Source organism: Rhagoletis pomonella, unplaced genomic scaffold (assembly GCF_013731165.1).
Source record: "Rhagoletis pomonella isolate Grant_MI unplaced genomic scaffold, Rhpom_1.0 Rhpom_scaffold_00002, whole genome shotgun sequence".
Classification (NCBI taxonomy): domain Eukaryota; kingdom Metazoa; phylum Arthropoda; class Insecta; order Diptera; family Tephritidae; genus Rhagoletis; species Rhagoletis pomonella.
In genome coordinates this window covers 92,813,388-92,837,681 of record NW_023458556.1, presented here as the reverse complement: position 1 = coordinate 92,837,681, position 24,294 = coordinate 92,813,388, and the positions used below count along the sequence as shown (strand labels likewise).

At 36.9% G+C, this 24,294-nt stretch overlaps 2 protein-coding genes and 1 long non-coding RNA gene across 3 annotated transcripts; 2 read left to right on the top strand and 1 right to left on the bottom strand.

Annotated features, from left to right (window-relative positions):
- Window positions 1-5,099: 5,099 nt before the first annotated feature.
- On the top strand, window positions 5,100-5,858 carry LOC118734777. Its single transcript, XM_036464463.1, has 3 exons — window positions 5,100-5,200; window positions 5,279-5,416; window positions 5,472-5,858. Exons 2-3 carry the CDS (start codon window positions 5,292-5,294, stop codon window positions 5,809-5,811), a joined length of 465 nt encoding a protein of 154 aa, XP_036320356.1. The 5' UTR covers window positions 5,100-5,200; window positions 5,279-5,291; the 3' UTR covers window positions 5,812-5,858.
- A 1,081-nt stretch (window positions 5,859-6,939) lies between these two features.
- LOC118734776 lies at window positions 6,940-7,760 on the top strand. The gene is made up of 3 exons (XR_004992435.1): window positions 6,940-7,048; window positions 7,123-7,266; window positions 7,334-7,760. It is a non-coding gene; the product is annotated as an uncharacterized LOC118734776 (long non-coding RNA).
- A 52-nt stretch (window positions 7,761-7,812) lies between these two features.
- Window positions 7,813-8,865, bottom strand: LOC118734775. The gene is made up of 2 exons (XM_036464462.1): window positions 8,658-8,865; window positions 7,813-8,599 (listed from the first exon to the last, which is right to left on the bottom strand). The coding sequence occupies exons 1-2, from the start codon at window positions 8,793-8,795 to the stop codon at window positions 8,258-8,260; spliced, it is 480 nt and encodes a 159-aa protein (XP_036320355.1). The 5' UTR covers window positions 8,796-8,865; the 3' UTR covers window positions 7,813-8,257.
- Window positions 8,866-24,294: the final 15,429 nt, after the last annotated feature.

The window sequence follows — 24,294 nt, the reverse complement described above, 5'->3', positions numbered from 1 at the left end:
TAGTATATATGTAACAAAAACTTTATAAATCCTAATTTCAGACATTGTGCAAAAATTATACAAACTCTGCATTTTCATCGAAATTTCAAACTTTATCAGAAATAAAAAAAACATTTGAATAACCTTTTGCAGCCCATTAAATTTTAATACAATAACGTGCAAGTTAAAACTTAAAACTTGCCGTTTATTATACTAAAATTTAATGGGCTACAAAAATTAATTCAAATACTTTTTTTTATTTCCGGTAAAGTTTGAAATTTCGATGACACTGCAGAGCTTTTATAATTTTTGCACAAAGTCTGAAATTAAGATTTATATAGTTTTTGTTACATATATACTATACTCTTATAAAAAGTTAATAAACATTAAAAAAAAAACTTGTCAAAACTTGTCACAACGTCGCGACCCTATTAATTCGTCCGACACTATACATATACATATATCCGTCCTGTATTATAAATAACATTTATTTTTGACCCCTGATATGCTCACATATTAGTATTAGTCCAACACATAAATACATTCATACATATGTATTTTCATTTCGAAGGTAAAAGCTAAGTACTTTTAAGTACATTTATATTTAAAGTAAATAATAAATAATTTTAGTTTCAATTAAATTCAGTAATTGCAAAATACTTTTTAAAAACTATAGTAAGTATTACTTAAAAATTGAACCCAAACGTGTTATTTTTTTAAATTTAATTGAAATGATAATATACCTTGTAGTGCAAAAGAAAGCCACGAAATTCTACTTAATTTATTTTGTCATCTACTTTTACTGATTTATTTTAAACTATTTTTTATAAAACTAAAGTTCATTTTATATCAGACTGTTTTATATGATAAACTATACAAATCAAAGTTTGCAACTTTGTACAAAACTCATAACATTTAACAAATTTAAAAAAAGTACATCAAAATTTCAAACCTTTTATCAGGCTTTTTAAAAACTTTTTAGGTATTCAGTTTTCCAGCATATTTAATTTTACAATAATAAAGTGCAAGTTTGAAGTGTCTCAAATTTACCAACACTAATTTAAAGTCACTTCAAAATTGCACTTTAATATATGTAGATACTAAAAATTAAAATGCTCCAAAACTGAATACCCAAAAAGTTTTTAAAAATACTGGTAAAAATTTGGAAACTTTTATATTTTTTATATCAAATGTTGGGATTTTTCTACAAAGTCAGAAACTTTGATTTGTATAGTTTATGATATGCAAAAACCTGATATAAAATAAACTTTAGTTTTATAAAAAATAAGTAAAAATCAGTAAAATTAGATTTTGTTCCTTACTTTTGCAAAACGCGGTATGTTACCGTTTCAGTTAAATTTAAAATCACAAAGTTTGCCTTTAAGTCTTAAATGTATACTTACAAATTAACGAGGACACGTTTTTTTTTTGCAGCTCCAATAATTGAACTTTTAGTTTGAGTTTCTCAGTTCTATGTCTGTTTTTATTTGCAACCTCTTCTTCAGCATTAGTTTTTTTTTTTTTTTTAATTCTAGTTTCTCTGTCTCTATAGCCAGATTTTTTTTTTGAAGATTGTATGACTTCCTTACAGAACTCTCTATGTACTTCAGGCCCTTTTTTATATTATTTGCACTTTCTTCTATTGCCTCAAAATGCTTCGCTTGGTAGTTTACTTATCATTATCATTTTCAGTAGAATTGGCAACTTTTCTTCTTCTTGGAGTACGATGCACTTCAGAAATTTCGGTATCCTGGGTTTTACGCATTTCACAATCTTCCCCAGATATTGTGATGTAATACTACCACAAGTTACCGGCTCCTCTGGGATTTCCTCCGATTGAACTATTGCATTGCGCCCGATTTCTTGACCTGGTGGGTCCAAATAAATATCATACCTTAAAAAACTTGCCACCCCTTCCCCCAGTGGCGTGAGAATGTGCAGACTGTTTGGGCCTCCACCAGTTGCACGAAATTCTGCCCAGTTTTCCGAAATTTTCTTTTTCGTCTTGTTCTTCAAATCTGTCCAAACCTGCATCAAAATATACGCGATTATTTTATTAATTAAAGCTTAATATGTATTTATTTCACCTTTAACCACTTTTCCCATGAACGTAGTGGTGGTCCCAAGCTGTTCAGCTCTACTGCTATGGCTTCCCATCTGGGCTTTCCCCGAGTTTTGCCGCAAATTCCCTTCGCCAAGTCCTGATTGTCCTGCATCAGCTGGACCAGCCGGCCAAGTTGCTTCTTATTGCTAACCACTTTCGATCTGCAATTCACACACATACGTATAGTAAATTTTTGTACAGTTTTTGATGCAAATAACTTACTTTTTATCCATTATTTCTTTATTAATATCACGAAAATTTATTAATTAGTCTGTTCCTTTGAACTTCGGACTAAAACCTGTGGAACTGTCAAATAACAATTTTACTCTCTCAAGTAAGAGTAAAAGGAGAACAGATGCAGAAGTGCACGGGAACGAAAAAAGCACAATTTCCTGTAAAAACGTCAGTCGGTTTGTTTACATGTCATTTGGACAACAGATTTGGCTGAAATATTACCAAAAAATTATTAAAATCTATACGTCTTCAAATATTTCGTTGTTTACCTCCATTTTTTTTACAAATATAAGGTTCCTTGCTTACACCGCTTTCTGTTTTTGTTTGCACATGCAAATCAGCTGATCGTTTGACACTTTTCATGAACTTACAGAAAAAAAACTCCGGACTAAATCCTGTAACTTCTGACAAGGAACAGTTGCTCAGTTACTCTCTCAAAAGTGTTCCCATTTACAGGTTTTATGTCAATAGGAACGACTTCCTGTAAATTCTGACTAAATCCTGTAAATCGGACTGCAATTGGAACTGACTAAATATCACAAAAATTTTGTTCACTCAAATCTATCGACTCAAAAATAGCAGTGGAGGATAAGCGATTAAAAACTATTCACAGTCGCTAATTGAGCGGCCAATCGACACTCACAATAGGATCGATAATCGATAATCGCTTAGTAGTCATTTATCTACTTCACGTCGACACTCGCAATAGGGGTGTAAAAATATCCTTACTAATCTGTTGGGTGCTTTATGTGATGTCCGATAAGCTCCAAAATGCTATACACTGATGCCTTGCGCATCCGGAATCGATCGTAAAAATCCTTGTCATCCAAGACATTGAAATGATTTGACCGAGTGGATACAATTCTTGTCCTTCGCAATACAACAATTGTGAGTATTTCGCTTATTTCTGTGTCGCTATAATCACTGTCAGTGGATAAATCCATTTTATCAAACAATTTTAATTTTGTTGATTTCACTTTCAAATAAACTTTTCCAGCTGATGACAACTCGACAGATGAACAGCTGATTAGTTAAACTCAGTTTAAACCTGCCAGATTGGGCGTTTAAACTTAGTTTAAACTACGTTTAAATTGATCTGAAAAAACGGCACATTGAGTTTAAACTTTGTTTAAACGAAAAACGAAGTTAAACTCGCACTGAAAAACTGGCCCTTATAGCGAAAACTCGCAGGCATTGAGAAGGGAGCGTGGTTACTCCCATACAAACTGAAATTCTCATATCGCTTATCCCTGGAACCGCTTATGCAAATGTCCTGAAATTTGACACAGCTACATATGCTATTAATACCGTACTCACGACGGAAAGTGGCTGGTATTAGTAAAGGGGGCGTGGTACCTCCCACACAAGCTGAACTTCTCATATCGCTTATCTATGGAACCGCTTATGCTAACGCCCTGGAATTAGCCGCAGCTACATATGTTATCAATACCGTACTTACGACGAAAAGGGGCAGGTATTGGATCGCTTATATTGCAGCAAATTTACCCAAGGGATTGCGCTGCAGCCGAAATATAGAAACCCCTTGTGTGTTGGTCTGCTTATTTCATATAAATTTACTTTTCAGATGGCTAAATGAAATTGTGTAAGCGCACCTTTTCTTTGACGCCTTCGTACACCCTTAATGCGATCTTGCACTTACCTCCGATTGACGAAATTGCTGGGGGCGGCCGTTATTGCAGCAGTAAGACTAAGAAGAAACCAGTTCATAAATATCAAGACGAATTTTAAAGTGGTGAATCGGCAAGGAAAGATTCGATCACATCCGGCCAAGAAGGAACACGGTCAATGGCTTCATTTTAACGATATTCAAGAGATCACACGACTCATTTAGTCAATGTACGGAAAAACTTTTCATCATGTGGGACAGCGAGGACTCTTGGCCCTCCCTTAACAAAAAACGTAATCTGTGCTCTTGAGTTTCCTTATAAGGACTTTTATTGACTATCGCATCGGACCAATGTTGTAGTTGCAAGATCATAGATTATGCACGCTTGGCAGAAGTTTCACCGGTGGAAATAAGACCATCGGTAAGGCTCATGACATCAAAAGCGATTAGTATTCCATATGGCATCACAGCGCTATTATTCTTGACCTTTGTGTGAGGAGGGCTCTGCTATTTAGTCAATTGAACTTTTTTCATTACAGACCGTTTTTGCTTTTAAACGCTATTTTTGCATGGCCCACGCAAAAGGTCTTATAATGAGCCTTGAAGAAAGCGGGATTTGGCTAGTTCTCATATAAAAATTTGAGATTGTCGTTAATTTCTTCATGATCAGGCATGGGCAGAGACTTAGCAGGTGCTAAAAGAGCGTAAGCATCGCGTGTACGTATACAAGCGAGAGCGTAACGATGAGAACGCGACAGCATGAAAATGAATTGGACACACTAACACATTCTCACTTTTGTGTGACAACATCAATGCGTACGCCACAAATCGAAGGAGAAGCTCTGCAAAACACTAACATATGTGTAAGCCCCAATCCATTATTATTATTATTATTATTATTATTATTAATCAATGCACAAATGAGGAGTGTTAGGACATTGCGAACAGCACGTAGCTGTCTTTTTTATATGATTTCTAGCTTCTTTTCCATTTGATGCTTTTTTGATATTGCATAGCATAAAACGCAAGCACGTCGAACAGTTTTATTCAGCCCTATTCTGCATTTCGATTACGTTCCCGCATTCCGCTCCGCTGGAATCGAACTTAGGTATTCTGCGTTACGATCGAAACGAAAGAAGAAGAGGAAGTGAGAAAACATCTTTCGAAATCAGCTGTTTGCCTAGGAATGTGTGAAATCGAAACAAAACAAAGAAATATTTGCCACCAAATTATAGCAGCTTCAGAAGATAACATTTGTAAATATTCTGAAATAACTAAATATATCTTACATTATTGTAATTTTAAAATAAAATTTCGTTTCTTCTTAAATTAAGTGGAAACATAATCATGGAATCCATAGCCGCGGCATTATTGCTTGAAGAGGAGCACAACGCATCCCGGAATGCTGAGGTGAAAGTGGAAAGGCAGAGATTAAGAGATATGTGTGATCCGTTCCAAATGAGCGAAGAATTGTAAGAAATGCATGTGTAAAGTGCTAGGCTTAATAAATTTGGTTAACACTTTTAGATTCAAAAAGAACTTTCGACTTAACAAGGATGCTTTCAAGTATGTTTTGGATACTTTTGCAAGAGAAACTCAGCGAAATACCTTAACGTCTGTATCACCGCTTAACCAAGTAGTGGCCGCGATACAATTTTTTGCGGGGGGCAGTTACCAACACGGAGTTGGTGCAGACTATAATGTCGGAATGGGTCAGGCAAGCATGTCACAGTCCAAATTTCTTGAAGTGATGCAACGAAAGCTTTGTCCTGAATGGATAAAATTTGAGCAGACTGAAGAGGAAAATACAAGCAAAACAGGAGTTTTATGCGAAGGCTGGCTTCCCAGGGGTCATCATGTGCATTGATGGCATGCATATAAGAATAATCAAGCCACATGAATAGGGACACGATATCGAACAGAAAGTATCGATATGGTACTCATTTAAAGTAGCGCTTTAAAAATATCGGGTACCCATTAATATCGGAATAAAAAGACTCGACATTCCAAATATCGATACCAAAATCCAAAAAATTTATATGAATATAGGTCTCGTATATAGGCCGCTGTGGTGTAATGATTAGAAGTGCTCAAAACTTGAAAATGAAAAACAGCTTCCCATTAAAACAAAATCGCCGTTCAAAGTCGACATAAAACTGTAGGGACCCCTTTTGTGCCACAACATTAATAGCCCGAACAAAATGAAAACGACGAGCTATGGACCATAGCTGTCAAATTATTTTAACACGTACTCTTATGTAGATAATTATTTTGGCGCCGACCGGGCTACGCGACGACTGTGGTTGTGGCCAGATTAGATCTATTTCTATTTTTCCAGCGACAGATTAGGTTCTTCCTCTTCTTTTATGTCAAACTCGTAAAAATTCATGATGTCGCCGACGCATTCAAAAAAATCATGTCGCCATCGACAAAGCGTTTAGACAATGAAGATAACAAATTGGAAGCTGTGGCCCGTAGCTTGTCGTTTTTAATGTGTTCAGAACTTAAGGCGCACTTTACAAATCGGAGGAGAATCTCGGTCAAACACTAACATATTGTGTAACAACACGTAGAGACTGAGGTGTTGTCTTAAAACACCGAACTATATAACTATATTACACATTTCTGCTCTTAAAAGCCCAATTTATATCGGGAAGAATTTTTAATGCGAAGACATTAATAGTAATACGAGCCTTGTTATAAAATTAAGGTTAAGTGAAAAAACCGCGTGTCTTTTCTTTAAAAATTCAGAATTCAAGAGAGTTTATTACAAAAAATACAATTCTCAGTTGTCATTACAGGGTTGCAAAAGGTAAAACAATTCAATGTTCAGTACAACACTACAGGGCTGCAAAAGTTAGTAGGAAAGTAAATGACTATGCAATAATATTGAACAGTGAGTTTATTACATTCGATACGATACTAGGGTTCTGGTACTCGATTCCAAAAAATATCGTTTTAAAACTATCGAGTAGAAAATATCGGTATCGAATGCCAAAAGTAACGATATGGTATCGTATCGTATCGAAATTCGTGTCCCTACACATGAAGAAGATTTTGTGTATTAAAACAGAACAGGATTTTTTAGCAATAACGCTATGGTGGTGAGCATTATTTCAATTATATCAGTGCCGTAATTTGATTTAATTGTTTTCGTAAATTTAATTTCTATTTTCAGGTGTACGATAACAAAATGCGTATAAGAAGTTTTGATGCGAGATATCCGGATGCAATCACGACTCGCATATATGGGGTTTGAGTAAGCTGCGATTTTATATGGAACGGCAATATCGGGAAGATGAAAGAAACACCTGGTTGTTAGGTATTTATTTACTTGTGAAAGTCGTGTGTATAACTCAGTTATGAACAATGATCCCTTTTATTAACAGGCGATGCGAGGTATCCTTTGGAGCCCTGGCTAATGACTCCATATCGGTCTGTAAGTGAAGGCACCCAACAAAGCAATTACAACATGCGCCACTCCAGAACTGGAAATATAGTGGAGCGCACTGTCGGAGTCTTGAAAAACCGTTTCCGATGCTTGTTGGGTGCACGGGAACTGCATTACTCACCGAAAAAAGTCAGACAAATTATAAACGTTGCTTGTGCACTTCACAACATTTGCATTCACTACAGAGTGGAAGATTTGAATGCAAACGAATTGGACTTTGAAATCCGCCAGGAGGCAGAAGAAGAACAAAGCAGTGATTCAAATTATGCTACCGTGGGTAATCGTATTGGAGACAAAATACTTTCTTCTTTTTTAAAATTTACTAAACATGGGTATAATAAAAAAGTAAAAAAAAATGTTTTCTTATGTAAATTCACTTTAATTTTATATTAAAAAAAATAAATGATGTACATTTACAAATGGTTAAAATAAAAAAATGGTATTCAGTGCAAAAATAAATGGTATTCAGTGCACTTCACAATTTATGATTTATGCTTATATATCACGGTGGGTAATATGTATTTAATAAAAACAAAAAAACAAAATAAAAATTAACAATTTTAGGTACAAGTTTAACAATCAAGTTCTTCAACGTGTTTGAAGTTGCTAATCAAGATTATGGTCTGGATGCTCCAGCCTTAACATCTCCATCTTAATCTCAATTTTCCGCTTTAAAGTTCTTCTTTAATTTTGTTGTGCCGTTGCTCTTCCTGCAGTTGCCTTGCTGCAGTGTCCGCCACCTTTTCAAGGGAACGGTTCATGCGCCGCAAATGTGTCGCCATTTCCTCCATTCTATTCATGGCAGCTTCATTGAATTTTTTAGTCTCGGCATAAAATTCCTTTTGAAGTTCAATTTGTTCTTTCAGTAACCTTTTCTCAGTTTCAGTTTTTCAGTTTCCTCTTCTCTCCTTCTTTCTCGGTGTTGGCTGCTTGCTCGACTGGTTGAAGGTAAACCATCTGGATCCACCGAAGAAGCAGAAATGTCCATTTCAGTTTGGATATCGTGTTGGACCTGAGCACTATCTCCAAAATCCAGCGCACCTCTAATTCCACTTGTGCACGTTATTAAGCCCGTCAATTCTATGACTTGCTCTTCAAGTGGGGTTATGCGCTGCAAACGGCATTGACCTCCACCGGTGCTCATCATCTCTTTTTTGTTATTTGATAGCTCGCGTTTTATGTACCATTTCCAGTCAATCCACACCTGTAACAAACCGTTCCATCTATTTTACAAATTCCTGTCATTTTCAGTAATACCTAACCTTTCTCCATGCATTGTAGTCCTTAAATGGGGGACCTAATGCATTTAGGGAAGTTGCTACCTCGTTCCAAAACGCCTGCACTTCTTCTTTGGGTCGCTGTTGAAAACTGTGCGCTATATCTCTTTTGGCTGCCATCATTTCAGCCAATTTCTCATATTGCCCTGGTGTTGTTGTTTTGGACCTACAAACATGATAAAAAAATCGCGAAAACACAAAAATTAAGAAAATTCACTTATAATGAGTTTTACATTCATCCACAGTAATTTTCACTTACATTTTTTGTAAAATTTTATTATTTAAACCCACGAAAATAACAATTGAATGGTTCCCGCCAAAAAATTTGCAACTTACAAAAACGTAACTACGATAGAAATGTAGAATAGCTAGAATAGAAAAATTCGATCATTGATCGAAAAGAAACGGAACGCAGAATACCAAAGTTGCCAAACGGAGAAAATTTCGATTCGAGTCGAAATGCAGAATACGGCTGATTATTATCATCTACCCTTTGGGTGATAACATGTTTGGATTGCGATATAGAGTGCGGAGATGACTGAATTAGTAGACCCTTAGCAAAATGTTCACGGAATGATCGGATATTTATATTTTTATCAGTAGCTTCTTTATAAACAATGTAGGCGTTTACTACGGAAAGTCCAAGTAAGAGTTCAACTCTCATTTTCCTATACCATTTTAAACCTTTGCGAAGGGTATTAGCATAAGACGCCATTTGGTCGGAAAGCTCAATGCCCGATTTTCCCTTATTATACTCAACCACAGACAACGGCTTTTCTGTTGCTCGTCTTGTAGATCTCGATCGTCGACTAGGTGCATCAGGATTAATTTGTTCGTTCGAAGTGGATACCATGACTGGAGGAAGCATTCTGACATCACGTTTGTCTTTCCACTTCAGCACAACTATATCATTGGCATCTTCTCTAGCCACTACTTCGTCTTTCTTTATAGGAGCACCCATAACTTCTTTTGGGAAATATTTCTTGTTTGCACGGAGTTAACCGACAACATGTGTTTTTTGTTTAGCATTGAACGAGCCACTTCATAGCTGGTGTAAAAGTTGTCTACATATAACGTTCGACCTTCTCCTTTCAATTTAGTGCTTAGATCTTCGCAAACGTTTTTCGCCAAACCGACTTACCTCAATCCAGTTGATGACTTACCAGAATATATTTTTACTTACCAGGTAAATCCTTCGGTAGAGCAGAGTTTAAAAAGCTTTATACCATAAAGATAAGCCTTATTTGGTATATATTGTCGGAAACTTATAGCGTTTTCTTTTCTCGAAATAATGTTGCATTTATTCAGCCCTGCGCCAGGGCTGTCAAGTTTTTGTGTTCTTTTAGTAGCATCTTCACATGCATATTACGTGCTCTTTCTTTAAAATGTTGCACTCTGACAATGTTGCCACATAACAAGGTGACATTGTTTTTAAGAAAAGAAAACGCCATTAGTCTGTCTCGCCATAGAATAAGGGTATCATCAATTACTGTATTTTTACCTGGTACATACAGGCCTGTTCTGAAATCCGAATGGAATCGATTTCGCATCGATTTGGATTTTCGACTCGGAATCAAAAAGGTGTTCGGCAATCCTATCGAAATTGACAAATTCGAACAAGATACAAATCCTATTCGAACTGTCAAAATTCAGTTGGTGTGTAGCGGTTATTGTTTAATTAATTAATCCCAACGGCTTTTTACCCTCCATTCCCGCCCAACCGACACGAGGGGCGCAGTCCGCATGACGTACGGAAGCTTTTTTTTTTTAGTTTTTTGGTGCCGAGTAGTGGAAACAGGAGTTTGTTAAGTGTCGAGAGTTAAAACTATTCAGCTACAGAATCAAATTAATCAGCTGATTGGATATGTTAAAGATAGTATTTCAATTATTGAGAGTGGAAATAATAGTTTTCTTTATAGTAAAAATCGAAAAGTTTAGTTCAAAATTAGTTTTGCATGGCTTTAAAAATAGAGGTCGAAAGTGTCTTGACACTCGAGAAGGAACATTAAAATTTACCTCAGCCAGGAGGGCCGGGCTATTAATCAAGCCTGTCATTAATTTTACGATAAATATTATACCTAGCATTTCTCTACGACTTGCGAGTGTAGGCAAATTTATGAGCTTTAGACGACTTGTGTAAGGGGGGAAATTGTAATCTGAATCCCAGTTAAAATTACGCAATTCAAAAAGCAAGAATTATTTTTGAATTGATTCAATCCTTTCTGAATGAACATGGTAGCGGGGATTCCAAACAATAGATCCGTATTCTAATATAGGTCTAACTAAACTGGTAAAAAGAGCTTTTGTAACATAAGGATCTTTGAACTCTTTTGACCATCGCCTTACAAATGCAAAAACGCCTTTGGCTTTATTGACTGTAACATTAATATGATGGTTGAAATTGAGTTTGGAATCCATTGTGATACCAAGATCGACAAAATTGGATACCTGCTCCAGATTATAATTTGATATTGAATAAACAGCCGGTTGAACATCCCTCCGAGAGAAACACATAACTTTACATTTTTGAAGGTTTAGTGGCATATAGTTTGCATTACACCAACTAACCACGTTGTTCAGATCCGCTTGTAACAAAGACCTTTCTTCGATAGAGGACAATGTTTTAAAAAGTTTCACATCATCGGCATACATTAAAATTTTTGAATGTTTTATTATAGAAGAAATATCATTAATGAATATCAGGAACAGAATCGGACCAAGGTGGCTTCCCTGAGGAACTCCTGAAGAAACTTTAATGATGTTGGAAGAACAATTATTAACAATAACTCTTTGTGTTCTATCAGAGAGGTAAGATGAGATCCATTGAAGAAGACTGGGCTGAAAGCCGATTAGGTCGAGTTTACGGATGAGTAACGAGTGACATACTTTGTCAAAAGCTTTACTGAAATCGGTGTATATTACGTCGATATGAGCATTTTCTCTAAAGCCGTTTGAGACATGAGTTGTAAACTCCAATAAATTAGTCATAGTAGATTTTCCTTTAGAAAACCCTTGTTGAGATTGTGTAATTGAAGAAGATATAGAATATGTCAGCTTGTTAACAATAATTGCTTCGAATAATTTGGGGATAGCGGAGAGTTTCGCTATGCCTCGATAGTTTTCTATAGAGGACGTGCTGCCGTTTTTGTGAAGCGGTATTATGAAAGACTCCTTCCAGGCGGACGGAAAAACGCCATGTTTAAGTGACAAATTGAATAGAGTTGTTAAAGGCTCGCAGATGTTCTCAGTGCAGATTTTAAGAAAACAGGTCGGAATATGATCAGGTCCAGGCCTAAATGACGCTTTTACGGTTTTTAAATAGTGTAAAACTTCATCGGAAGATATTACTGGAATATAAGCAGAGTTGATTGGAAAAAGCTCGTACGGATAGTCTCCACTTATAGGGAAGTCTACAGAATAATTGGACCTAAAGAACTGAGCAAACATGTTGGCAATGAGTTGGCTGTCGCTAGATACAGTATTGCGATAATGCATAGCGGACGGAAAACCATGTACCTTACGCTTTGAATTTACCATAAAATGATTTAGGATTGTTAATTAAATTCTTCTTAAATTTTACATAAATATGAATTATAACATTTCTTATTTAATGCAAAGTAGCTATGCCGCAAAACTGAGTACCTTAGGTAATCACTGTGTAAGCCTGTTCTTTTATACAGTTTAAAAGAGTGCGACTTTTTTATTTCAATTTTTTAAGCTCTTTAGTGAACCATAATTGTATTGGTTCTTCATGAACAATATTACGTTTTGGCACATAATTTCGAAACAAATTGAAAACAGTATCATTAAAGTGCTCAACGCTACGCTCCACGTCATTTCTATATATTGGCCAAGATAACTTTGAAAGTTCTTTCTTAATTTTCCTGAAATTTGCTTTCGCAAAAACATATCTAGTACTTGAACTTGACTTATTACTATGTATTTCATTTATGATTTCGTAGCTTAACTCAAGAGCAGGATGGTATGCATCTTCCGGCAAAACTACGGGATCACACCGATTAATAGAGGCCTTCGGAACATCATCAACGTAAACGAGATCCAAGACCTTTCCAAACTTATTTGGACATATAAAAAATCAAAAAGAGCAAAATCAATGTGCACAAACAAAAACAATTGTACAACAACAATATATTATATGAAACAAAATACTCGGCACATGCAATTAAGAATATCAAGTTCAATTAATCAAATTTACAGGAAATTTTGATGTTTTACTTATCTTTAAATTGTGCACCAGAAGTTTATTAACACTTTTTTAAATTTTTTACTTTATTAAGCGTAAACAGCTTTATAAAACACAAAATTTAAACAGATCACAGAAAAACACAGCTTCACAGCTTTGACGTTTGCGTATGAAGACTTGAGTTTCGTTGTACTCTTTTAATTTGTAAAGGACTTTTATTGACAAATTTAACAAAAAGTTTAATAATGAGTTTCTGGATTGTGGTCGCGATCAGTGTTGCCGCGAATCAATTTTAGTGGTAGCCAAATTCCTTTAAAAAAAGGGCTAAAAAAGAGCTAAAAAAAGTCGTTGTGGCTAAAAATGGTAGCTAAAATTTTGTACTTACATATACATATATAAGTATACACACAAACATTTTGAATAAGTAATGGTATAGAAAAACAATGAACACTGGGTAAAAAGCTAAACCTTTTTGTATAAAAGGGGAAATATACGACACCAGCTTGCTGGCTCCATCAAGTGATTGTACCATCAGGCTTGAAGCATATAACTTACCAGCATGCTGGTACAATATCTATTTCTTTACAAATGAGGTCGAGGAAAGATCAAAATGATTAGAGCCGAAATTTCACAATTTTCCTACCATTTTGTTAAACATTGTTTTATTTTTTTTTTAATTCACAACTGCAATATCGCGAACTTAATCTTCCACAAACACTGCTTTGACTCATATAGTGCAGGAAATTTCAGCCATAATACTTTTTACTTAGTAAATTGAGCTAATTTCACCACTCACGACACCAGCATGCTGGTACAATCACAAAACTTTCAAATAGTTTTTGAAATCGCACCAGCAGCTGGTTCAATCACACCACAAGAACATACACGGTCAATCGACATGATGGGCCATTTAACAAATTAAGCATTAAACTATAGTTAAATCGCTAATAGATAAGTGAACAGCCCTAACTATTTTACAGTATTTATGTATAAAAACGTAAGGAACATACAATACATATATGTATATATGTATATCAGTCTTTCTTAGTTTAAAGATTCATATCTTACATAAATGAAAAAAAGAGATCAAATTAAGCATATAAAACTTTTTCACGCCATGTATGAATAAATTCTCCAAAAGGCTAAAAAAAGGGCTAGGGGCAATTTCAAATTTACGTGGCCAAAAAAAGTATGTGGTAGCTAAATCTAGCCACCAAAGGGCTAAAACGGCAACACTGGTCGCGATTGCCATTGAAGGTAGAGAACAAAATAAAATGGAAAAAATAAAGAGGAGAATTTTGCGTGACCACAGCAATCCACTAAGTCTCTCAGATTCATTGTAAGATTTATGAATGAAAACTGTATAAATTACTAATAATGTAATCTTCATTGTAGATTTATTGCTCAATACCGTCTGAATAATCTCAATTAAGTTTTACCTGCGACGACTTTTTTTTTCTTTTTAGGTGTTGACGCCTGTATTACATCATTATGTGGTCGTTTAGTGGCCGTTGATGTTGAGTGCATCAGTTCTTCCTCGGTTAGATCGAAGAGGACGTGGAGGTCAACCGTCTCATCCAACCCAAATGATGTTGTTTCAGGTATACCCTGCACCACTGTATACATGTCCGTTATGCGAGCAAGAGTTTCGTCAGCTTCTGTGAGGGTATACCTATTAAATGCTCCGCCACCAGTTGCGGAAGATTCTTTACGGTTGTGCGCCAGTTTCTTTAGAACCTCACACTTCCAGTCAGTGAATGTCTGTTATACATACACAGTTTCAATATCGGAAGTCCTTTTAAAATTCGCAAAACTTTACCTTTTTCCAACCGTTTACATCTTTACTTGGACCTTGACTATTAAAATTTTAGCCAACTCTTGCCATTGCTGCTCCACTCTTACCCGGTCACCCTTTGTATGGCCTTGGGCTATGTTTGCATTGCGCTCCATGAATTCCAGCAACGTTGCGCTTTGAGCCGCATTCTTGCGTTTTCCCTTTTATACATATACATATGTATAAATTCTGAATAATTTATAAAAAATATGAAGACCACGCTTTATACTTACATTTCCTAGTTCTATTTGGTTCATAAAACAAAAACTTCAAAAAAACGTATTAATTCCGCGGACCAAAACTTCGACGGATTTAAGGTATTGGCCCAATGCAGGCTTGCTTTGCCTGCCTCGCTTTGAGAACTGTCAAAAGTTATTTGGAATATACTAAAATGTATGAAGGCTGGCCAAATGGCAGCTTTGCTTCACTTGCTTTAAGCGCCTCAAAGTTTCAAATAGGCAAATGTTTTATTTGAAAGCGTTTCGTAGGCTTTTGACAAAAAGGTATGTTCCCGTTCTAAATCAATTCAAACAAACTGCTGCACACTTTTATGTACAACATTTTTTTTTACGTAATTAAAAAAATATATATAATATAAGTTATTCAAAGTTTAATAAAAATGGCCCGTAGTCATAGTCAAAATAAAGTCGACTTTAAAGTTAGTTGCAGCTTTTTGACATAATTTTCAATGGGATATCTGTCAAAAAAGCTGCAACTAACTTTAAAGTCGACTTTATTTTGACTATGACTACGGGCCAATGATTATATGTTTCCATATTTATATTTAACATATCGCTGGCTGAAAAGTTGCTAAGTCCATTTTTACAAATTTTACAGGAACTTTGAATACAACATTTTGCGTGTTTAAAGCAAAGCAAAACTCCAAAGAATCAAAAGGATTCGATCTTTATTAAAAGATTTCGTATTATTTTGGCCTTATCGGATTTTCGGGGCCTCTTCTGGACTTAGAAAATTTGCCTTTCATTGAATATAAATAAGAAAAAACAAGTACATTAATCCTTAATTTCTCTTGCTAGCTAGCGATATTTATGATGTCAAACTACTGGTCAGTCGTCTCTTGAAGAATTGGAATTTTTTTGTTTTTAATAAATGTACCTATAGTTATATATGTATAATTATTATCACACCTTTGAAATGCATTCAAATTCGCATCAATTTAAAAATACATCTGAAAAGATTGTTTGTATTTTTTTTTAGTTTTCTGGAATTTTGTGGGAAAATTATTCATAGTGTAAGGGAACAGACCTTAATTTTTTAACTACACAGCTGGTAGCTTTGACAGCGTTCCAAGCCGTCATTTGACCAAACGAGTTTTTGAAGTAAATCAAAGCAAAATAAAGTAAGTAAGGCGTGCAAAGCAAGCCTGCATTGGGCCAGCGCCTTTATTCAAACAGAAATTTCCGATAAGTCGAAATACAGAACACCAAACACGGTGAACAATCGGATTGAAACATTGATTCCGATAATTTAAATTGGATAGAATTACATATCACGATTCTGCAAATACCATTGGATTCAATTCCGCTTCCGATAGAAATAGGATTACAGAACAGGCCTGATAAACTCTTTGGTATCGCATTTGAAGCATGTCCATTAGCGGTTGTATTTTACGAATTCGATTGCTTGTTAAAATTGAGTTGTTCTCTAAGAAGTGCATGAAACTAAGTAATAACCAGTGTTGCCAGGACTTCGGCATGAGAAAACGTCCCTCTTGGTCTGAAAAAACGCAATTTCCTACCCAAAAACGTATTTTTCAAATGAATGTACAAACAATTGTTCTTATTAAACTTTTATTGTATACAAAGGTACATATGTACGTAAGGTATATTAAAATTTCATTTGCGTCAGAGCACATTTAGAATTCATTGTAAACTGGTTTGAGATCGTTAATATAAAAATGATTTTATACATACACTTGTGATCAGCTGATTAAGTCATCAATATTTGGCTGTTTTTCTTTTGTTTATTTAATGTTTATTATTTTCACAAACGCCAAGCTCATTATATAACACAAAAAATATAAACCCACATTTCAAACTTTGTGCAAAAATTATAAAAAATCTGCAAAGTTTCAGCTATATTTTCAACATTTTAATCAGATTTTTAAATTTTTTTGAGTATGGAGTTTGATAGCCCATTAAATTTCAGGGCAATAATGTTACTACTTTATACGTAAGCTATCTGCAAATGAAAATAATTTGCAAATACTTAACTCACTGTTTATTCGATGGTGAAAAATTCTTTTTTAGTATTGCCGGATTATAAAAAAGGCAATAATATCACCATTGAAAAGGAAAATAAAGTTAAAAATGGCAACGTCTTGATTATAAAAAGGCAATAAGATGACCATCGAAAAAGGAAATTTACCTAAGAATGGCAGCGTCTTGCGCTTATTTGCAAATAGTACCACTCATCAATCAGTTTCGCCGTTTTCTGCAGCCAACTTCAATACCTAACGCCCTGTCAAAATCGGATTTTCCAACCGCTCAGCATTGACGCCGCGTTGTTTCGGTTTGCTTCATACAAATTGTATGGGCAAGTTAACACCGGTAAACACGTATCCGGTCAACATTCCACTTCCACCGATATTGCTGACGGTGCGTCGGCAGGTTTGAGTGTGGAAATAGCGTAGCAACAACTCTCCCACCGATATTGATGACGATGCGTCGACCAGGTAGCGCGTGAAACCACAACATCGCTGCAGCGGAAAAGCCAACAGCAAGAGGTAAAATTGCCGAATTGCATTTTGCAAGTCACGGCAAACATGTGCAGCAACTGGTGGTAAGAAAGCGTCGGGTATTTAGGCGTAGTCGCCGCAATATTTTAGTTAGCAAATTCAGTTGTAATAACTCGACCGATACAAACGGCTGCTCTTGTGCAAACAAGAGAAATAAAATAACATTAAAACCCAACCAAGTGTTTTAATAAGTGGTGCCCAACGTGGGGCCACAGTGCAGTTCTTGTGTTATCCTTATAAAGGACAAATCCTGTGCGTGGCCGTGGTTCGAATCCACTCGACAATTGCGGGAAAGTTAACCACTGTATAAACAGTGAGCCGCGAACAATTTATTACCCAACAAGACATTTTAATTACAAACGCCGTGCACATTTATCAAGTTTTTTAACAATTTGAAAAGATAAAGTTTAAAAATTAAAAAACCACATAACTAGTGGGAAAAAGTGTAGAGCCAATGCTCTAAAAAATAAAGCATCCTAGTCATCGTAATCCTGTCTTCCTGCTGCTGGAACACCACCTGAGGAATCATCGTGCTGCTGCCTTATCACACCTTATTTAGTGACATAGCTTATCGGGATATGGAAATTTTCATGTGAGTAGAGTGATTTTAGCAGCTAACTTTGTTTAAAATGTTTTACTATCCTTTTTGACAATTCTTAAATAATAAATAAATTTTGTAAAGGTGGGTAACGGTTAGAAAGGGAAATCCCTGTATCCACTTAACACTTAACTGACTTAGAAAAAATTAAGTATGGACGCACAAACTCTGGAAGCTCTTCTTAATACTGCCATTCGTACTGCGTCCGAGCATTCCCGGAGGGAATTTCAGTCTCGGGTTGACGAACTGACAAACAGGTTAGCAAGGATCGAATCACGAGTTCGTGTTACCCAATACGAACCGGTGACTATTCAACCCGGAATACCATGTGACGAATCCTTGGACCTTGTGAAAACCTTGCCGGAATTCAAAGGCGACGCGACCCGTTATGTGTCTTGGAAACAAGCAGCTCGTACTACTTATAGTGTTCGAAGCGTATCACGGAAATAAAGTAGTAGGAGCCGCAGATAGTGTTTTATGATCTTTCAATACAGTCTTAAATTTTCACGCTATCATTTCTCGACTAGACTTTGCCTATGCGGACAAAATACCAATTTACTTAATTGAACAGGAGTTATCGACCCTTAGACAAGGAAAATCATCAGTAGTGGAGTTCTATGATGCAGTGGAGAGAAAGTTGACTCTGATAGTCAATAAAACAATCATGACTCACGGTGAGAACACCACGCTGATAGGATCACTTAATAAGAAATATCGGACTCAATCGCCCTTTGCGCGATGTTCTCTTCTCCTCTAGACCCGCTGATCTGCCGTCAGCACTTGCCCTAGCGCCGGAACTGGAAGCGAACCAAGCCAGATCAATGTTTGCAAGTTCCTTTAACAGACAGGCATCCCATAACTTAGATCCTTATTATTATTCACCCCAATACCGTAGAATACCTCAAGACTCAAACTCGAACTCAGCAAACTCCAGTACCAATGGACATAGATCCGTCGTACTCCCGCTTCAGACAGAACAGACCCCAACAACTCCACGGAAATGACGATAGGTACCGTAATCAAGGAGCTTACCCTAAGGTAGCTCGTCCGGATAACAGTAACACGGGCGGCATATTCAAAGCTGAAAAAAGGCAGCATGGAAGTGATCAGCTGCCAATACAAAAGGTACAGCGTATCAACAATATCACCCAAGACCAATACGAACCGGAAGGAGAATACTGTAGTGATACCGGGTATGATGACTATTATCATGACACGGAACCTAAGAGTGCTGAATATGACCTGGACGGACCGAAAGACGACGTTAATTTTTTAGGACTAATTCCCTCTTGTCCTATGTCGAAAGGACACTTGGGGGAAGAGGAATAAGATTTTTAATCGACACCGGTGCTGCAAGGAGCTATGTAAAACACCTTAACGCTCTAAAGGGAATAAAACCTGTGAATAACCCTTTCACTGTCAAATCCATCCCCGGTACCGATATAACTAACAAAAAATGTACAATAAATATATTAAATAAGAATGTTGAATTCTTTTTCCTACCCAGTTTGAAGACCTTGACGGCATTATAGGATTTGACTTATTAAAAGAGGTAAATGGTAGTATTGACCTAAAGAGTGGTACGTTGAGTTATGATGGTGGAAAGGAAAAACTCTTGTACTACTACTGCTCGGACGTTAACAAATTAGTGGAAACTAAATCGGAAACAAGCAAGGACAATATTGATATTTCTACATTGCTAAAGCATCATGCTAAAGTTTTCGCTGATCCAGATGAAGCGCTGCCCTACAATACCAGCATTGTAGGTACGATAAGGACCGTGGACGATTTACCCGTCTACTCGAAAAGTTTCCCGTACCCCATTGCTTCTGTGGAATTTGTCAATAAGGAGATATCAGATCTGTTGCGAGACGGAATCATTAGACCATCCCGTTCCCCTTATAACAATCCAATTTGGGTTGTAGATAAGAAAGGTTTAGACGAAAAAGGCAACAAGAGATCACGACTCGTAATTGACTTTACGAAGCTAACACCAAGACAATAAATGATAAATACCCAATACCGGACACTTCTGCGAATTTAACAAACATGGGAAGTGCAACATTTTTCTCCACAATAGACCTCAAATCAGGATTTCACCAAATCAAACTCGCAGAAAAGGATAGAGAGAAAACGGCTTTCTCGGCCAACAACGGAAAGTACGAGTTTTGTAGGCTCCCCTTTGGTCTAAAAAATGCTCCTAGCATTTTCCAGAGAGCCATTGATGATGTCCTTAGGGATGAAATTGGGAAAACGTGTCATGTTTACATAGATGATGTTATCATTTTCTCCAAAACTGCCGAACAACACAGTAAGGACATTGATCAAATCCTGAGAAAACTTTTCGATGCCAATATGCGCGTTTCCCCTGAGAAATGTAAGTTCTTTCAGGAAAGTGTTGAATTTCTAGGCTTTACCGTATCAAAAGAGGGAATCAAACATGCCCCGACAAAGTCAAAGACATTTTAGAATTTTCGATTCCAAAATCGTTACGAGCTTTGCGTTCATTCCTAGGATTAGCAGGGTATTATCGACGGTTTATAAAGGACTATGGCTCGATTGCAAAACCTCTAACGAAGTACCTAAGGGGGGAAAACGGAAATATAGGCGCTAATCAGTCAAAGAAAACTCAAATTACTCTTGATGAAAAAGCACTTAACGCATTTAATAAGATTAAACAAATCCTTGCATCAGAAGACGTATTGCTTCTTTATCCTGATTACAAACAAACATTTGATCTGACTGCAGATGCCTCTTCTTATGCCATAGGCGCCGTTCTGTCACAGAATGGAAGACCTATCACAATGACTTCCAGGACCCTCTCCTCAACCGAAGAAAACTATGCTACCAACGAGAGAGAACTGCTGGCAATAGTATGGGCTCTACAAAAGCTTCGTAACTATTTGTATGGCGTAAAGAATTTGAATATTAACACCGACCATCAACCACTCACATTCGCTTTATCCGATAAAAATCCGAACGCGAAAATGAAAAGATGGCGTGCCTTTGTTGAGGAATTTTCACCGCAGTTTCTTTACAAGCCTGGTAAGGAAAACTTCGTCCCGGACGCCCTCTCCCGACAACATATAATTATTAGATAATGACATGCGAAGAGTCGCTGTCTCAAGCAATTCCCACTGTAAAGAACCCCATAAATTGTTTTCGGAATCAAATAGTCCTTGAAGAAGGAAATCACACAGCACTTAGCTCGAAAATTATATTTAAATCCCGAACGAGGCACCGAATATCGTTCAATAATGTAGGAGAACTGATGAAAACTATAAAACAATGCGTCAACCCTAATGTTGTGAACGGCTTGCAGTGTGAATTGCCCATCCTAGCAAAGATTCAAGATGAACTGGTCACGGCATATCCGGCCGCCAAATTCCGTCATACCACCAAACAGGTAATAGACGTCTTCAACAAAGATGACCACCGCGAGATTCTTCAAACCGAACATAACCGAGCTCACCGGTCACTCCGTGAAAACCAGGAACAGGTCCTTGAAAGTTATTATTTCCGATTAGTTTTTTGTTTTTGGCCGTTTTATTGTAATGTATTCGTTAATTTTGAGCTCCAGCCCGGTTATTAAATAAAACATAGATTTTGGTAGTTTTATTTATTACATTTATTGCTGTCGATATTTCTCCTTCAATCTGAAGGCATCTTCAGGACTGAAAAACACCAAATGCATACATATTTACGTCAAATTACAAAAAACTTACATCAAAAACGCAACTTACATTATTGAGTTTTTCCAATCGACTAATTCTATGTGCAAAAAAATATTAACAAACAAGCTCAAAGAACACTTAAACCTAAACAAGAGAATTTAGGCAAGTCGAAATACCGTAAATGTAAACAAAAAATATACAAACAACAATACATGTAGTGGTGGACAGTAGGACGGAGAGAATCTGTATGTAGAAAAGCACGGCATAGCATTGTTATTGTCGGACGAAGTACTTTTTTTGACAACCAGACAACGCTGACGCTTTTGTTTAGGTATGGCAGTTACCAAACCCATCCACAGCTAGGGATGCAAACGATGCATCGATATTTTTGAAACATCGATAATATCGGTTCAAATTTCGATGTTTACCATCGATGTTTACAATTTCCTAAAATCGCTAAATTGACGATACATCGATGCCAGTTTCAGCGATGTTTTAACATCGACTTATGCTCCTAAAATTGTTCGACTGGCCATGAATTTTATTACTTATTCTTTTAAGGAACATTCTTATCTTTCGATATTAAAAAATGCTTACTTAGTCATTAGGCTCAGCAAACTTACGACGACATGCATTTCTATTCTATTTATAGGAAGGGTAAAGGAATAGTAAATAAATACAGGGAAATACATCCATATGTAAGTATTTTTCTAATTTAACAGAGAGTTGGAACTGAAAAGTATTAAATTTTCCTTTTAATGTGGCTACAACCTAACAAATTTTAAAACATCGGATACCATCTATATATCGATGTTTTTCTGACGATGTATTTTAGCATCGATGTTCATTTTTCCGATGCATCGAAACATAAATGTATCGATGTTACTCCCCAAAATTTGCATCCCTATCCCCAGCAGAAGGCCGAGGAACTTCTTCATTTCAAAGTTTGTTGTTGGCACCCAATTTTTTTCGAAATCTGGTAACAGTGTATTGATTAAAATATTCTTGCACATATTTATTACTTTCCGCGATAATTAAAACAATAACTTCGTTGTCAACGAATAGGATAAATGCGTCCAAACAAGAAATATCTTTTGAAATACATTGTTGCAAGCCTGATTCTTCTTCTTCTTCTTCTTTTTTGGCGCTGTAACCGCCTAAGCGATTTTGGCCGAGTTCAGCAAAGCACGCCAGTCGTTTCTCCTCTGTGCCAACTGACGCCAATTGGAAACGCCAAGTGAAGCCAACTCCTTCTCCACCTGATCTTTCCATCGCAGTGGGGGCCTCCCTCTTCCTCTGCTACCACCAGCGGGTTCCGAGTTGAATACTTTCAGAGCTGGAGCGTCGGTGTCCATTCGAACGACATGACCAAGCCAGCGGAGCCGCTGTATTTTAATTCGCTGCACTATGTAAATATCGTTGTAAAGCTCATACAGCTCATCGTTCCATCGTCTGCGGTACTCGCCGTCGCCAACGCGTAAAGGACCGTAAATCTTCCGCAAAATCTTTCTCTCAAACACCCCAAGAGCCGCCTCATCGGATGTTGTCATTGTCCATGCTTCTGCGCCATATACCAGCACGGGCATGATGAGTGACTTATAGAGCGTGGTTTTCGTACGTCGAGAGAGGACTTTACTCCTGAATTGCCTACTCAGTCCAAAGTAGCACTTGTTGGCAAGAGTGATTCTACGTTGGATTTCAATGCTGACATTATTATCGGTGTTAATGCTGGTTCCCAAGTAAACGAAATTCTCTACTTTCACGAAATTGTAACTGTTAACAGTGACGTGGGTGCCAAGGTTGAATGTGCTGACTGTTTGTTTGATGACAGGAGATACTTCGTCTTGTCCTCGTTTACCACCAGACCCATGCGCTTTGCTTCCCTATCCAACTTGGAAAAGACAGAACAGACTTCGCGGTTTTTGTTACCGATGATGTCGATGTCATCGGCATAAGCCAGCAATTGCACGCTCTTGTAGTAAATTGTTCCTGAGCGGTTCAGTTCTGCAGCTCTTATTATCTTCTCCAACATCAGATTAAAGAAGTCACCTGAAAGGGAGTCGCCCTGTCTGAAACCCCGTTTTGTGGCGAACGGCTCGGAAAGGTCTTTCCCAATTCTGACGGAGCTGGTGGTATTGCTCAACGTCATTTTACACAGCCGTATGAGTTTTGAGGGGATGCCAAATTCAGACATAGCGGCGTATAGGCAACTCCTTTTAGTGCTGTCAAAAGCGGCTTTAAAGTCGACAAATAGGTGGTGAGTGTCGATCCTTTTCTCGCGGGTCTTTTCCAAGATTTGGCGTATTGTGAATACCTGGTCTATGGTGGATTTGCCAGGTCTAAAGCCACACTGATAAGGCCCAATCAGTTCATTGACGGTGGGCTTCAGTCTTTCACACAATACGCTCGAAAAAACCTTGTAACCTATGCTTAGAAGGCTGATCCCGCTGTAGTTGGCGCGAATGGCGGGGTCACCTTTCTTGTGGATTGGGCAGAGCACACTTAAATTCCAGTCGTCGGGCATGCGTTCATCTGACCATATTCTGCACAAGAG

Excerpts from the sequence above, each read along its gene's own strand:
- LOC118734777 (XM_036464463.1), top strand. The coding sequence starts at position 5,292 with ATGGAATCCATAGCCGCGGCATTATTGCTTGAAGAGGAGCACAACGCA. Across the intron at positions 5,417-5,471 it reads TTCCAAATGAGCGAAGAATT|ATTCAAAAAGAACTTTCGAC; the intron begins GTAAGAAATGCA and ends TAACACTTTTAG.
- LOC118734775 (XM_036464462.1), bottom strand. The coding sequence starts at position 8,795 with ATGATGGCAGCCAAAAGAGATATAGCGCACAGTTTTCAACAGCGACCC. Across the intron at positions 8,600-8,657 it reads ACTACAATGCATGGAGAAAG|GTGTGGATTGACTGGAAATG; the intron begins GTTAGGTATTAC and ends GGTTTGTTACAG.